This window comes from Rhynchophorus ferrugineus, unplaced genomic scaffold (genome assembly GCF_030347505.1).
Source record: "Rhynchophorus ferrugineus isolate W39M unplaced genomic scaffold, kcgeb_rfMv2 rfM4, whole genome shotgun sequence".
Lineage (NCBI taxonomy): Eukaryota > Metazoa > Arthropoda > Insecta > Coleoptera > Curculionidae > Rhynchophorus > Rhynchophorus ferrugineus.
In genome coordinates this window covers 51,854,264-51,867,027 of record NW_027472583.1, presented here as the reverse complement: position 1 = coordinate 51,867,027, position 12,764 = coordinate 51,854,264, and the positions used below count along the sequence as shown (strand labels likewise).

The 12,764-nt window shown below is 31.7% G+C and overlaps 1 protein-coding gene across 1 annotated transcript in view; it reads right to left on the bottom strand.

Moving 5' to 3' along the window:
• The window catches only part of yl (Putative vitellogenin receptor yl), a 51,829-nt gene extending 41,303 nt beyond the window's left edge, over window positions 1-10,526 (bottom strand). The window contains exons 1-9 of the mRNA XM_076403792.1: window positions 10,408-10,526; window positions 9,951-10,131; window positions 9,714-9,844; window positions 9,146-9,309; window positions 9,005-9,090; window positions 5,343-5,471; window positions 2,741-2,896; window positions 2,523-2,667; window positions 1,621-1,777 (exon numbers count right to left, since the gene is read on the bottom strand). Of these exons, the coding sequence (XP_076259907.1) occupies window positions 1,621-1,777; window positions 2,523-2,667; window positions 2,741-2,896; window positions 5,343-5,471; window positions 9,005-9,090; window positions 9,146-9,309; window positions 9,714-9,844; window positions 9,951-10,131; window positions 10,408-10,410 (1,152 nt within the window). The 5' untranslated portion in view covers window positions 10,411-10,526. The remainder of the gene's footprint in view (window positions 1-1,620; window positions 1,778-2,522; window positions 2,668-2,740; window positions 2,897-5,342; window positions 5,472-9,004; window positions 9,091-9,145; window positions 9,310-9,713; window positions 9,845-9,950; window positions 10,132-10,407) is intronic.
• Window positions 10,527-12,764: the final 2,238 nt, after the last annotated feature.

Here is a 12,764-nt window from a genome sequence, read left to right as displayed (position 1 = left end):
TCAATGTGTGTATGGTATATTTCGATATGAAAGTAAAAACACTGATATATTTATGTATATTCACGCATTATTGGTGTATTTCCTTTGCAATTGGTTTTTTCACACCGCTAATGTACTCTAAATGTATCTTGTATGTCTGGACTCTTGTAACGTTAAATACTTCATACATACTCAAAACACGTACAATATTATCTGCAATAGCATTAGTACACATTTCTTACATTTGATAAACTACAATTGATAGATTTTCCGGTCTTTGAAGTATAGTTATGTTTTTATAGTGGCTGCAAGAAGAAAATGACCGGCTTGGTTGGTGCAGTGGTAAAGGCGACAGGACGGTCCTCCTACAGTTACGATAGTTGCGGGTTCCAGTCCTGCTGGGGCATGGTCGTAAATTTATGTTTGTGATTGTTTAATAATTATGGTTCTCCATGGCAAGAGTGTAAAATCGACAAGGAAAATTATCCCAGTCACACCAGTAACCAGGCTGAGTAAGACCGGATGTCTTCTGGGATGATTTCTAAGTTGGTCACTCGCCAGTCGGTAAGCTTAATTACGAGGATCGTGGTTCGAAGCCCTCCTTAAACTGTAGCTCCAGTCCAGATAAACCCTCATTAATAAAAAGGAGACTTTAAAATATATAAAAAAATAAATTACGGCAAGTTTCATAAAAACACCCACAAAAGTATTCGCCTAATCACATACACTTCTAAACCAATAAAATACAGACCTATATACTAAAAGGTAATGCTGGACTGCATTCTTGGATATACCAGACTTTTGATACAGAATAGCACCCAATGTTACAGGTTAAACTGAAAAACGTCTCCCTCATCCGGACTTTTAGTTACTGAAATCTTATAAATGAACAGTTTACCATAAACAAGACGACAAACACACTGAACTGCATCCAATATATTCAGGAATTCTACGACGTAGTGTAGTGGGTACATCATATAATATCTCCTTTATACTGCTGATAGACTGACCACAAAAATAACTAGTAAGGAAACATACACATGGTGTTGCGAGGTAATTACATTTATTTCTATTTAAGAAATATGTTTAATTTTAATTTTACGAGAATTGTTCAATTAATGTTTTTTTCTTTTGTATAGTTTAGGGATCTAATTTATTAAACCATTTAACTGTTCTTTGTAATATTTATGACATGGGAAAATAATTATGACTTGAGACAATTTAAAATATCGTATTGTATCAAATATCTGCTGAGGCCAACATAAAAAAACATCGAACAAAACTGAGGCAACGTATGGCTAGCAGAAAGAATATCTAATCGGCTCGTTGTCTGGTAAGATCTGGTAGAAGACCCTTTATGATGGCCATAACTATAAACTTCCCTGAAATTCTGAACGAATCGGGATGCAGAAAAGGGTTTATTGAACCAGCCTTCTCAGCCGCCACCAAAAACTCGAGACTTCAGCGATCATCATGCATCAAGAACGAGAATCAGAATTAAAGAATCAAGAACAAAGTCAAGAGTAATCAGAAACAGTCAAGTGTTGAGAGTTAGAATTATAGAATAAATCAGAACAGATCAAGGTAAAAGTCAAAGCTTCAAATAAAAAATAAATTTAAAAAATTAAATATTTAATATACTTCTCTATCGGATCCATCCTCAGACGCCTTCACGATAGCCTCATGCTGACTGAATACCTCGGTCCAAAAGATCTGGTTACCATCATGACTAACGCCAACCACCTGTTTTAAGTCACTAGCTACGGGAAAAAGCAAGTTACTAGTGATCATATAGGACCTGGAGAAGAAAATAGCATTAATGAAAATACATAATATAAAATTCACTGAAAAAAGTGTTATGCCTGTAACAATTAGATTTCCACATATTCGATTATAATCAGTAATCAGTCATATTTAAATTAGGTTAAAATCCAACTGAATGTAATATTGTCTAATATATTAAGTCTGACTGTAAATTATTTATGTGAAACTGAAAACTTAAATGGTAACTACTCTGAGAGACGTCCGGCATTCGGTAAACTTCGCCACTTTCCACCTCATTTGCGACGTTGCCATTTGCAAGCGATCGAGAGATTGATTCAGAGTATACCATGTGTATTGTTTTATTCACTTATTATAAATATAAACTTCATATATCATATATCATAATATAACTTCATATATCATATATATATATATATATATATATATATATATATATATATATATATATATATATATATATATATATATATATATTTGTAACAACTACATTGTTTTTGTTTTTGAAAACTTATCAAGATTTGAACTTGAATTAAAGGTATTCTATATATATGTTATATTCTTTAAATATACATATAATTTACAAGAACTGACAACGTGGCAAAATAAAATTTTAGTGTGTATCCCAGGCGGTCCTAGGACTAGACTGATAGAATATGCTGTTTATTTAACTTTTTTTTATTCAGAACTCATATTTAACACGATATTAACTATAATGAGAAATCCAATTAATGTTTACACCAGGACAATTAATGTTTTACCTAATTCCTGTTTTTGAACTAAAAATCATAGTGGCTTCTCCTCCCCCTGCCTTGCACGTTTTCCCATCATCCTGTAGCTCGTAATTCCTTAAACACATACACATATACGATCCCTGAGTATTCCGACACTGCTGGTCACATATTCCTGCAAACAAACGAAAACAAACATCACAAAATAAAGTATAAATCGAGACAAGGAAATGAAAAGAAAACCTTACCATACTCTTCGCATTCGTTGATATCGCTGCAAATTTTTTCTTCGAGATTGTGAAATCCTGCGGGACAAATACATCGTGGCCCAGTGGGTAGTTGAACGCATTGGTGTGAGCAATGGTGGTTGGCACAATTTAATTTCGAATTCAAACATAAACCACCTTAAAAATATACTAGTATAGTAGTATAATAGTGATACATATAAGAGTAAAAAATATATAGTCTATCCAAAGTTTTCTTGCACATACGTCATCAAGATGTTTCTAAAAAGAGACACAATGCTGTCTGATAAGTTCGAACGTGTAATCGAACTAGCCTGTCAAGGTCGTCCGGTTGTCAGATATATGCAAAATTCTTCAAAACAATAGTGATAAGAGATTATAAACCGACAAACATTATTTAAATGTTTTGCGTGTTTTGATAAATTTTCAAATCTCCTTATTATTACTCTAATCAGTTACTTCGAACACGAACGAGGTAATGGAGGACCCTCTTACTGTTAAATATTAATTTGCTGAGATTTTTAATTAAAATATTTTAGTGTGTTGCAGCTGCACTGAATATTAGTATGGACGCAGTCACAGAAATATCTTGGAAAATGAAAAATATGATCTTGAATTCACCGAAAAGCTTGATGTTAGCTCTATCAGAGATTAAATATGTGAATAAAAACAGTGAGTAGTTTTTGAATACAAACGTGATTTAAAACAATTATTTCAAAGGAAGCTGTTAGTCTGAAAAGTATCGGAGAGGTCAAATGCAACTTCAGGATATTGCTTTTAATAGAATAAAATTTTTAAAAGCATATAATCAAATGAAGGAAATTTTTTTTACCGATTCTTGACTGTTTAGTTGTTGTTGTCTAAATTCTAGAAAATTCTTTTGATTCCTTGATTTTGTGTAATAGGATGGTGTCATCATCATCATCAATTCATAGGCGACGCTTGGGGGGAATACGCTATTGTTGGTACCGCAGGATTTCGAACATACTTCACTAAATCTCGCCCCAGTTGGCGATCAGTTGCAGTTGCTCTGACCTCAGACAATGTATGTCCAAACCATTGCAATTTGCATCCCTTAATTTATTTCTCAGCTAACACTGGTTATCGAATCCTAAGCAATGTCTTCATTTCTAATATAATCTCAGAAAGAAACATGAAAAATTAACTTTGTATTTAAAATATTTGAAGCTTACAAATGTAAGACTGCGTCCAAAACTCAGAGCCATACAGAAGGATTAACATTAAAGTAGATGCGCGTTCGAAAACGGAAGATTTTAGTCTTGACTGTAATATGTCTTCCCTTTCACACGCACCATCTTAAAGAACAAAAAGCACAGCCGATTTCGTTTGTTACTTCGGCGGTAGAGGTCACAGTGAGGTTAAATCTTGCACTTGCTTAACTGGCTCGCGTTGAGATTTAGAATAGTAGGCAATCGGTCACTTGTTAATACTCTGATATTTCCTTCGTTAATTCTGAATCCATATGGTTCTACAGGACGACCTATATCATGGAGAATGCTAGAATCTTTAGCATATATATCATCTAATATCATATATTGAAGGCCATGTCTGTTTTTAAAAACATTTCGCATTATTACATCCATATCGAATGGACATTTCACACACAGCTAGTGGAATCTGAAGAAGTTTAATAGTTAATAGTTAATGTATATATGTATATGTATGTATATTTATATGTATGTATATGTTAGTTCAAAAAGTTACAGTAATAATCAAATACTACTGTTCAGCAGTTTGTAGATAATTCACTAATAAAAGTCTACTTTCATTGTAAAAAACTGACAAAATACTGATATTTATTAATCAATGATTAAATAATCACACAATAACAACAACAGTAGCTCTGATCGAACAAAAAACTTGTTATACAGTGGTATTATGTATAACAGTTTCCTCTAATGTTCATCAACGCGTACCTCGTAAGAAAACCACCTTGAAGACATTCCAGTATAAGATATAATAAGTAATAAGATATCATAAGATCATATTTTAGAACCGCAATGAGAAGAAAAAGCAAAAATACCTGAAAACGGCAGATGGGTTTTTACCGAAATGTCATCAAGTAGATAAAATCACGGAGAAGCGCCAAGACATGTATAAATAACACGCATATTTCTCAAATGCCTAAGTTTATTTTAATTTTAATATGTCTTACTTATACAATTGTTATATGAACACTTTTTGATACTAAAATCAATTAAAACTATATCAACATTTTCCAACGTAAAACGTCACAGCATCATCAACATCAAAATTACGAAAATGCGCAATTTGGTATACAACATGTAAATTTGATGTCATAACGTGAGGGAATACCGAAATTGTGCGAAAGCTAAGAATTGAAAATTCAAGCCGAACGAAACCATAAAACCCGTTTTCACAAAAAGATTTCATCCATCCATAGAGCGCTTCAAATGATTGATGTGTATGCTACCATTTAAATAAGATAATACGATGTGTAAAATAAAACCTTATGTGTAAAACATAAATCTTGTCTATGGAACACTTCATAATAATATATTTAGTAATTCATAAATTCAAAAACGACGCAAAATAAAAGTAAAATATGTTTGCGTTTACTAACCTTCATCAGAATTATCCGCACAATCCTTTTTTCCATTACAGACGTCTTTCAGATCCAAGCAAGCTTTGCCATCGTTGCAGATATACTTTTTGTTGTCAAACGTGCATTTATTTATATCAAAATGGTGTTCTGTTAAAATATAAACATACGTATATTAGTTTTAATTTCTTAAATCCAGTATAAATACAGCCAGAGTATAATTAAAATATTATCTCCCTATTATTATACAAAATACAGTATTTTAACTATTTTTATTTAATATTCAAAATTCAAATTACAAAATATGGCCAGGAGTTATGCAAATACAATAGAACTAATCCAGTCCAGTCATAGGATAAGTAATAGAAGAGTTTCCTTTCATGAACAGCAATTTTTTAAATAAAACAATCTATCTACAGGTCCTATTTATACAGATTATATTGTATGAATACATTTTTTATATCTGGATAGCGTTCAAGAGTGTTAAGAATTTTGAAGTTTAGGAAGCTGACTAACTCCATTTTTGATGTCTGTGGTTGATCACTGCCACTGTCTGCAAAAACAATAAAATCATGTTATTCTTTATTAGTATTACTGCTCTTGTTACGTCCAGGAAATATTTCATGTCTTTTTTATAATTTGCCTGTCTGGCAACCAACGCATTTTGTAACAAGGACATGACGCCAATATGGCTCTATTTATTTCAGATGGCAGTTTAAAAATCTAAGCTCTTTATAACACATAAACATAACAATGAAATGCCTCAAATTGTAATCCTGCTGCCGATGTAATCTGTTTCGTACAGACATCAAAGTAGGCAAAAGTTTGCCATAGTAACAATTGTAACAAAACATACAAAATATGTATTTGTATTTAAACTAAGTATTTTAATTACAAACAGTTTAAATACTGCTCACTCCTGAAAATAGCGGAATCTGGATAATTGCAGATTGTTTTTCTTCTAACTACAATTTAATAAAGAAATTTTAATACAAAAATTTAGTTTTCATAAGCCGTTTCTTTTAATAAAACGTTTATTATTTAGATCAGGTTCACTAATATAAACATTTCGCTAATGTAAAAATTTCGATAAAACGTTCCTTTTGAATTTAGTTCACATTAACGAGTACATGCCGTATATCCATTTGATTTAAGGATGTTTACTGTGATTAAAAAATAATAGATTGTAAACGAATTATTTATCCTCAAAATTACAATCTCCTTCGAAATTGGATTGGATCAATATCTGGAAATGGCATTAAAGATCGAATCTCCTCGGTGGATTTAAAACAATGTCCTTGAAGCAAGTCCTGAAGGCCAAAATGAAATGGACGTAAAGGCACATTGCATCGAAAAGCAAAAGAATTTTATTTTCTTGACCACAGTAATTTATAAGTGTTTTATACGCAAAGGTTTTATGATTAATATATCGCCTGGATCAGAAAAAATTGATACAACGTTGCTCTAAATCTATTTAAATATTTCAAAGTAAATGCTTCAGCGACGACCTTCATTGTTAGAGTTCACTGCTGTTTGCCAAATGAATTGTTCAGATATAAAAAAGGAATAACTGCTAGGCTCTAAATCTGACAAATATGATGGCTACAAAACAAACCTACAACATGGAATTTTATCATAACGACGAGACAAGTACACACACTTAAAATGTATTAAAAGAAGATTAATATTTTTCGCCAACTGCAAACAATGTCTGGATTGCTGAAATTGTATCAAATTGACCTTCATTTAACCTTTCCTGGCGTTAGACAACACACCGTTTGAATTGTTCACTTATCTTTGCTACGTTATGATGAATACAATTTCATTGATAATTAAGAACCGATGCAAACTAAACAGTTGACATATATTTATAAATATAGCGGAAAGTTTTAATTTCTAAAATTAGATTGGTGAAAAATAAACAGTATAACTAGATAGGAATACAGGTACATATCTATGTAATCACTTTGGTAAAAATCCATAAATTAAGCTACGAGTTACTACCCCTCTTAGTATAATCTCAAAGTTTATCCCCCCGTGACTAACTTGAAGAGGCCGAGAAAACCTATTATTTCAAATAAATAGAAAAATTTTAAAAAATGTATAGACTAAATGTATTAAATTAGAAATGTATTACGTTCAGAACGAAAAAAAATATCTTTCCTCCAAAATGTCATCAACTCTATAGAAAAACAACTCAATAGGGGTCTCGGGGGAAAAATTTCGCTACGTCCAATATCTAGATGGCGTCATAATCGCCCATTCAAATAATTTGATTCGTCAGTTTAAATTTCTATTATAGAAACCTGTAATGGAAACATTTTGTTGTGAAGACATTTATTGGTTCTTTGATAAAAATTACCATGCAGGTGCGCATACATGTTTTGTGTGGTCCAACCAATGCTGGCTCTGAGACCACTTTTTTATTGGTTCATTCTAATTTTCTTACAAAAGCATTTGATTAGCAAATTTCTATAACCCGATTGTTTATTTCCATGGTTTGTTTAGGACGCCATTTGTGTGTCTGACATTAAGTACCATCAGCATTTTTAATTATAATCACTATTATTTGATTATAATGTATCTTCATTCTCAAAAGTGTTGTGTATCCAGTATATGTGCCAAAATAAAAAAAACCAGTCGTGCTTTTCCTAGGAAGAAACAACTCAAGTTAGCTAAATTAATGATGTGTGTGTGCCAAAACATTTCCCGGCATCTTGGAAACACGCACATATAGCGGTTATCCCCAAGAAAAGAGCAAAATCATCTCCATCTGATTACAGGCCCATTAGCCTTCTCAGTGCCATTTCGAAGCTTGCCGAGAGGGTAATACTCTACGCTCTCAACTCTTTCACAAAGGACAACAACATCATTCCTGGTGAACAATTCGGCTTTCGCGCTCACCACTCATCCCTCCATCAGGCTACCCGTCGGTCGCACACATCCATCACGCTCTTATCCAACGTAAAAAGCTTGTAGCAGTCCTTCTGTCTCCCAGAAGACCTAACCGCTCTCACCAAGTGCTATCTCTTGGACAGATCTCTCCAGGTCAAGATCAGGAAAACACTTTCCAGTCGAAAACAAATCGATGCTGGCATACCTCAAGGTTCCCCGCTGGCTCCAGCCTTATTTAACCTCTTTATTTCAGATCTGTCAAGAAAAGAACACATTGACGTCGCGTTTTACTCTGACGACACTGCTTTTTTCACGACCGCCAGGTTCGAAGTTACAATTCATGAACATTTATAGAAGCAACTCGATCATGGTTCAAATTCTGGAGGTTGCAAATCAACCCCCTGAAAACCCAGGCCATCATTTTCCATAAGAAGCGTTACGCACTGCGCGTCTCGCAACTTAAGATCGATACCGCAATAATTCCATGGCTGGATAACGTCACGTACCTAGGTCTCCACTTCGACAGACGGTTCGGTTGGCATTCCCAAATCCAGAAAGGTTCGGGGATAGCAAACCTGCTATCTTCTCTGATCTGCCCTTCTAGCAGACTTCCCATCTCCATCAAATGCTTATTCTACAAGATGTTAATTCGGTCCGTACTCCTCTACGGATCTAATGTCTACTTCAAGTTTGTTACACCCAACCAGGTGAAACAAAGGGATTAAAATTATCTCTAGTATAGACCAGATACAAATCGTAAGTATAAAATAATATAGTTTCATACGAACCACAATCTATTTCATCGCTGTGATCGGAACAATCCTTCACACCATCGCACTGCCATTCGGGAGGAATGCATTGGTTGTTCTTACATCTAAAAATGATAAACTCCTTAGTAACAATACCTTAAATGAAAAAATATGTCTTACTTAAAGCCATCGCACTCGAGAACACTGGTTAAACAACCTACTCCTTCATCGGATCCATCTAAACAGTCGACCTCCTGGTTGCATAGCCAGTCTTCCGGTATACACAGTTTATCAGTACACTGCCACTGACCCTTTGCACAACCAGTAGTTGATGTACCGATCATCTACAACAATCACTAAATTGGAATACAAGAAAACTGTTGCTCTTTGCACTTTAGTATTTCAAAACAACGAAAATAGAGAGCAAATAATAATACATATAACTGGCCACAGATATGGAGAATGGAAGCCAGCAAAAATAATTAAGCTCAGGAAAAATTATTTGAATTTTAAATACGGTAGAAAACTAAATTTAACAAAATTAATAGCAAAGTGTTAATTAATGCATAAACATTATTACTATAGGAACTAAAAGAAGCACCTCCAATGTTTAATTCATATTAATATATCCAACGAGTATTGATCAATTTATCAATTTTCCGAACACTAACATTCATATATTTTTGAAAAATACAATTTTATGGCATGTAATGATTAGCAAAAGTAACGTAAAAGATTTTAGGCTTACCTCGACATTCGAACAGCTGCTTTCATCCGAGAAATCATCACAATCATTCTCACCATCACAGACAAGGCTGCTGGAAATGCATCGATCATTTTTGCAACGAAAGAAATCCGGTTCGTGACACTTGTACATATCTAAAATAGTTCAAAACAAAATTATAACAGTACCAAATATTCCCTCGTGTTGTTTATAAAAGAAGAAACATAAAAAGTGTATATTACCAAAAATTTGAATACTTACCACAATTTTTTTCATCACTAAAGTCTCCACAGTCGTTTTTACCATCGCAGTAGAGAAAATTTGATATACAACGAGCATTTAAACATTGAAACTGTTGCTTGGCACATTTGTTAAAATCGGTATCTAAGAAAGCGTACGTAAAAGTTGCGGTACTAACCAGCAGCAATCCCGCATATACCAACTAAAAATAAGATGTAGTTATTAATTATAATATATAAAGTTATTAATTATAGATGTAGTTATGTAATTATTAGTAGTTATGTTCAAATACAAATTCTTAATTATATAAAATTTAGTGAAAAATCTGAAGCTGATAAGTAAAACAACTTAACCACTTCATTACTAAACCTTGAATACAGTAACTTAATTAACTGTGGCACTAATTATATTAAATAACTAAGGCGGCTTAAAGGAAACCACCCCACTCATTAAAAAAAAATATATAATATAAACTTACCATTATTATGAACGTGTCGAAGACGACTAAAGCGAAATCAGTTTCAGCCTTCAGTATTCTCTTATCATTTTTTCACGTAAAAAAAATTAGTAAAAACAAGATATGTAGGACCGGTATTGCGGTTTTGGTAAAAGTATCAAAATATTTTAGAAATTAATCAACAAAACCGAAACGCATAATTATACGACCACAGAGAATCTTTAATTTTTCATTTATTTTCTATTTTATCTGCGTTAAACATGTAAACATTGATATCGTATATTGTTTATATACTCGTATACTCCAAGTGTACTTTAATGCGAAAGTAGTCAAATGTATGGTACGTTATAAGCATTTATGCATTAATTAATTAATTACAATATTTAAAATGTCTCTTTTATTAAATTAAATTTATATATAAAAAAATATATATAAAGGATTGCTTTTAAAATCACTTTAAATGATCAATTTACAAAGCACACACTATATACATATAGTTTACAGCTGATATTCATTTAATTCAAACAATTAACTATTTAACTACTTAATTACTTTCGTTAAAAACATATTAATCATACGATATAAATGAAGAGAAAGTATAAATCATTAGTAATAAATACCATATCATTCAATAAGCTTTATCTGTCACTAGGATTAATTTTTTGAGATATGAGAATAACTAAATCAAAAGGAACAAAATATTAAGAATAGGGTGTGGAATTTTTATATTCATCTTATCCAGAATCTTACAAAAATAAACTGAATTGATTGCTTTGCCAATTTGAAAATAATCCACGATGACTAAGTTTCATCCAAAATGACGAAATAATAAGTTTTCTTTTGGAATATATCTTTGCATTCCGTTCCATTTTCAGCTTTCCGAACCCTAAACCCAAAATTTATATCATCTAGTGAAATACCTAGTATTTCTATTAAATCTCTCTGGTCCTTCAGGAATTGTCCATCTTTCCTGGCCCGTCCCTCATCCAACTACTCCTTCACACCTTCTCCATCATAGCGAGTATTATCTTGGCTGTTAGATTCTATTCCTTGAACTTCATCTCTATTTATCAACCCAATTTTCCACTTTAGATCTTTATTACCCTCTACATTAACACCTCTCTTTATCAACGAACGCTTCTCTTTCAAGCTGTAGAAATCCCTAATAAGCGCATTTACATTGATAGCTTCAATTTCTGCATAGGATTCGACAGGACAAGACATTAACTTTGTAACAAGAGATTAAGCCTTTCTATTTAAACATGCATGTTAGGATTCAATATTGACTGCCATTTTTTTGTAAATTTCAAAACACTTCAGCTGCATCTCTAAAAAATAGTATATCCTCGCTGACTCACGCAACTGACTGAAGTGTTTCTTGGAGCAAAAATATAATCACATTAAAGTTTCTGAATGTTTGTCGCACCTTAAACGATTGAGCAGCAAAATCCATTATCTCTACTCCTCATCAGTAATATCGTTCTCATCCCAGATTCGTCATCAAAACCCTCATCAAGGACTCAAGTGCAATATCGTTGACTTCTAAAAGTCAGCTTTAATAAACTCTAAAGAATCGAGACTAATTTTCCCCTTCCTCTACATCCACTGTCGATTCATGCGCGTCCTACTGACTCAGAACTATGATTTGTCATGTACCATATACTAAACGACAATCCCTATCTTATCTCATATTCTGGAACACCCTAATATCAACAGACTCATAGGATTTTTAATGGAAATCATTCTCCACAAAGTCTCGTCCATATAGGAATGATATACAAATCATACTTCTTTAAAAATAAAATAAAAAATATAATTCCATATAAACAGATCAAAGATCAATAGTCATTAGACAAGATAATAAAAACTATATAATTATAAAGTAAAAAGAATAATAATAAAGTATCTTATATATAGTTTAAATTAAAAAGCCTTTTAGTAACTGGTAACAAATTAATAATAATTATTTTCATAATAATCAATTAGAAAACAGTTAATAAATATTCTAATAATTTAATAAATAATTTAAACAGAACTGTTAGGTTTAAAAAAACCTTAATCATAAAATAGATGTATTTAAAAAAATTTATTATATAGGGTCGTATATTAATTTTTTCACTTTATATATACATATATATATATATATATATATATATATATATTTATATATATATATTTATATATATATATATTTATATATATATATTTATATATATATATATATTTATATATATATATATATATTTATATATATATATATTTATATATATATATATATTTATATATATATATATATATATTTATATATATATATATATTTATATATATTTATATATATATATATATATAACTATAAAAAAATAAAATAAAACAACATA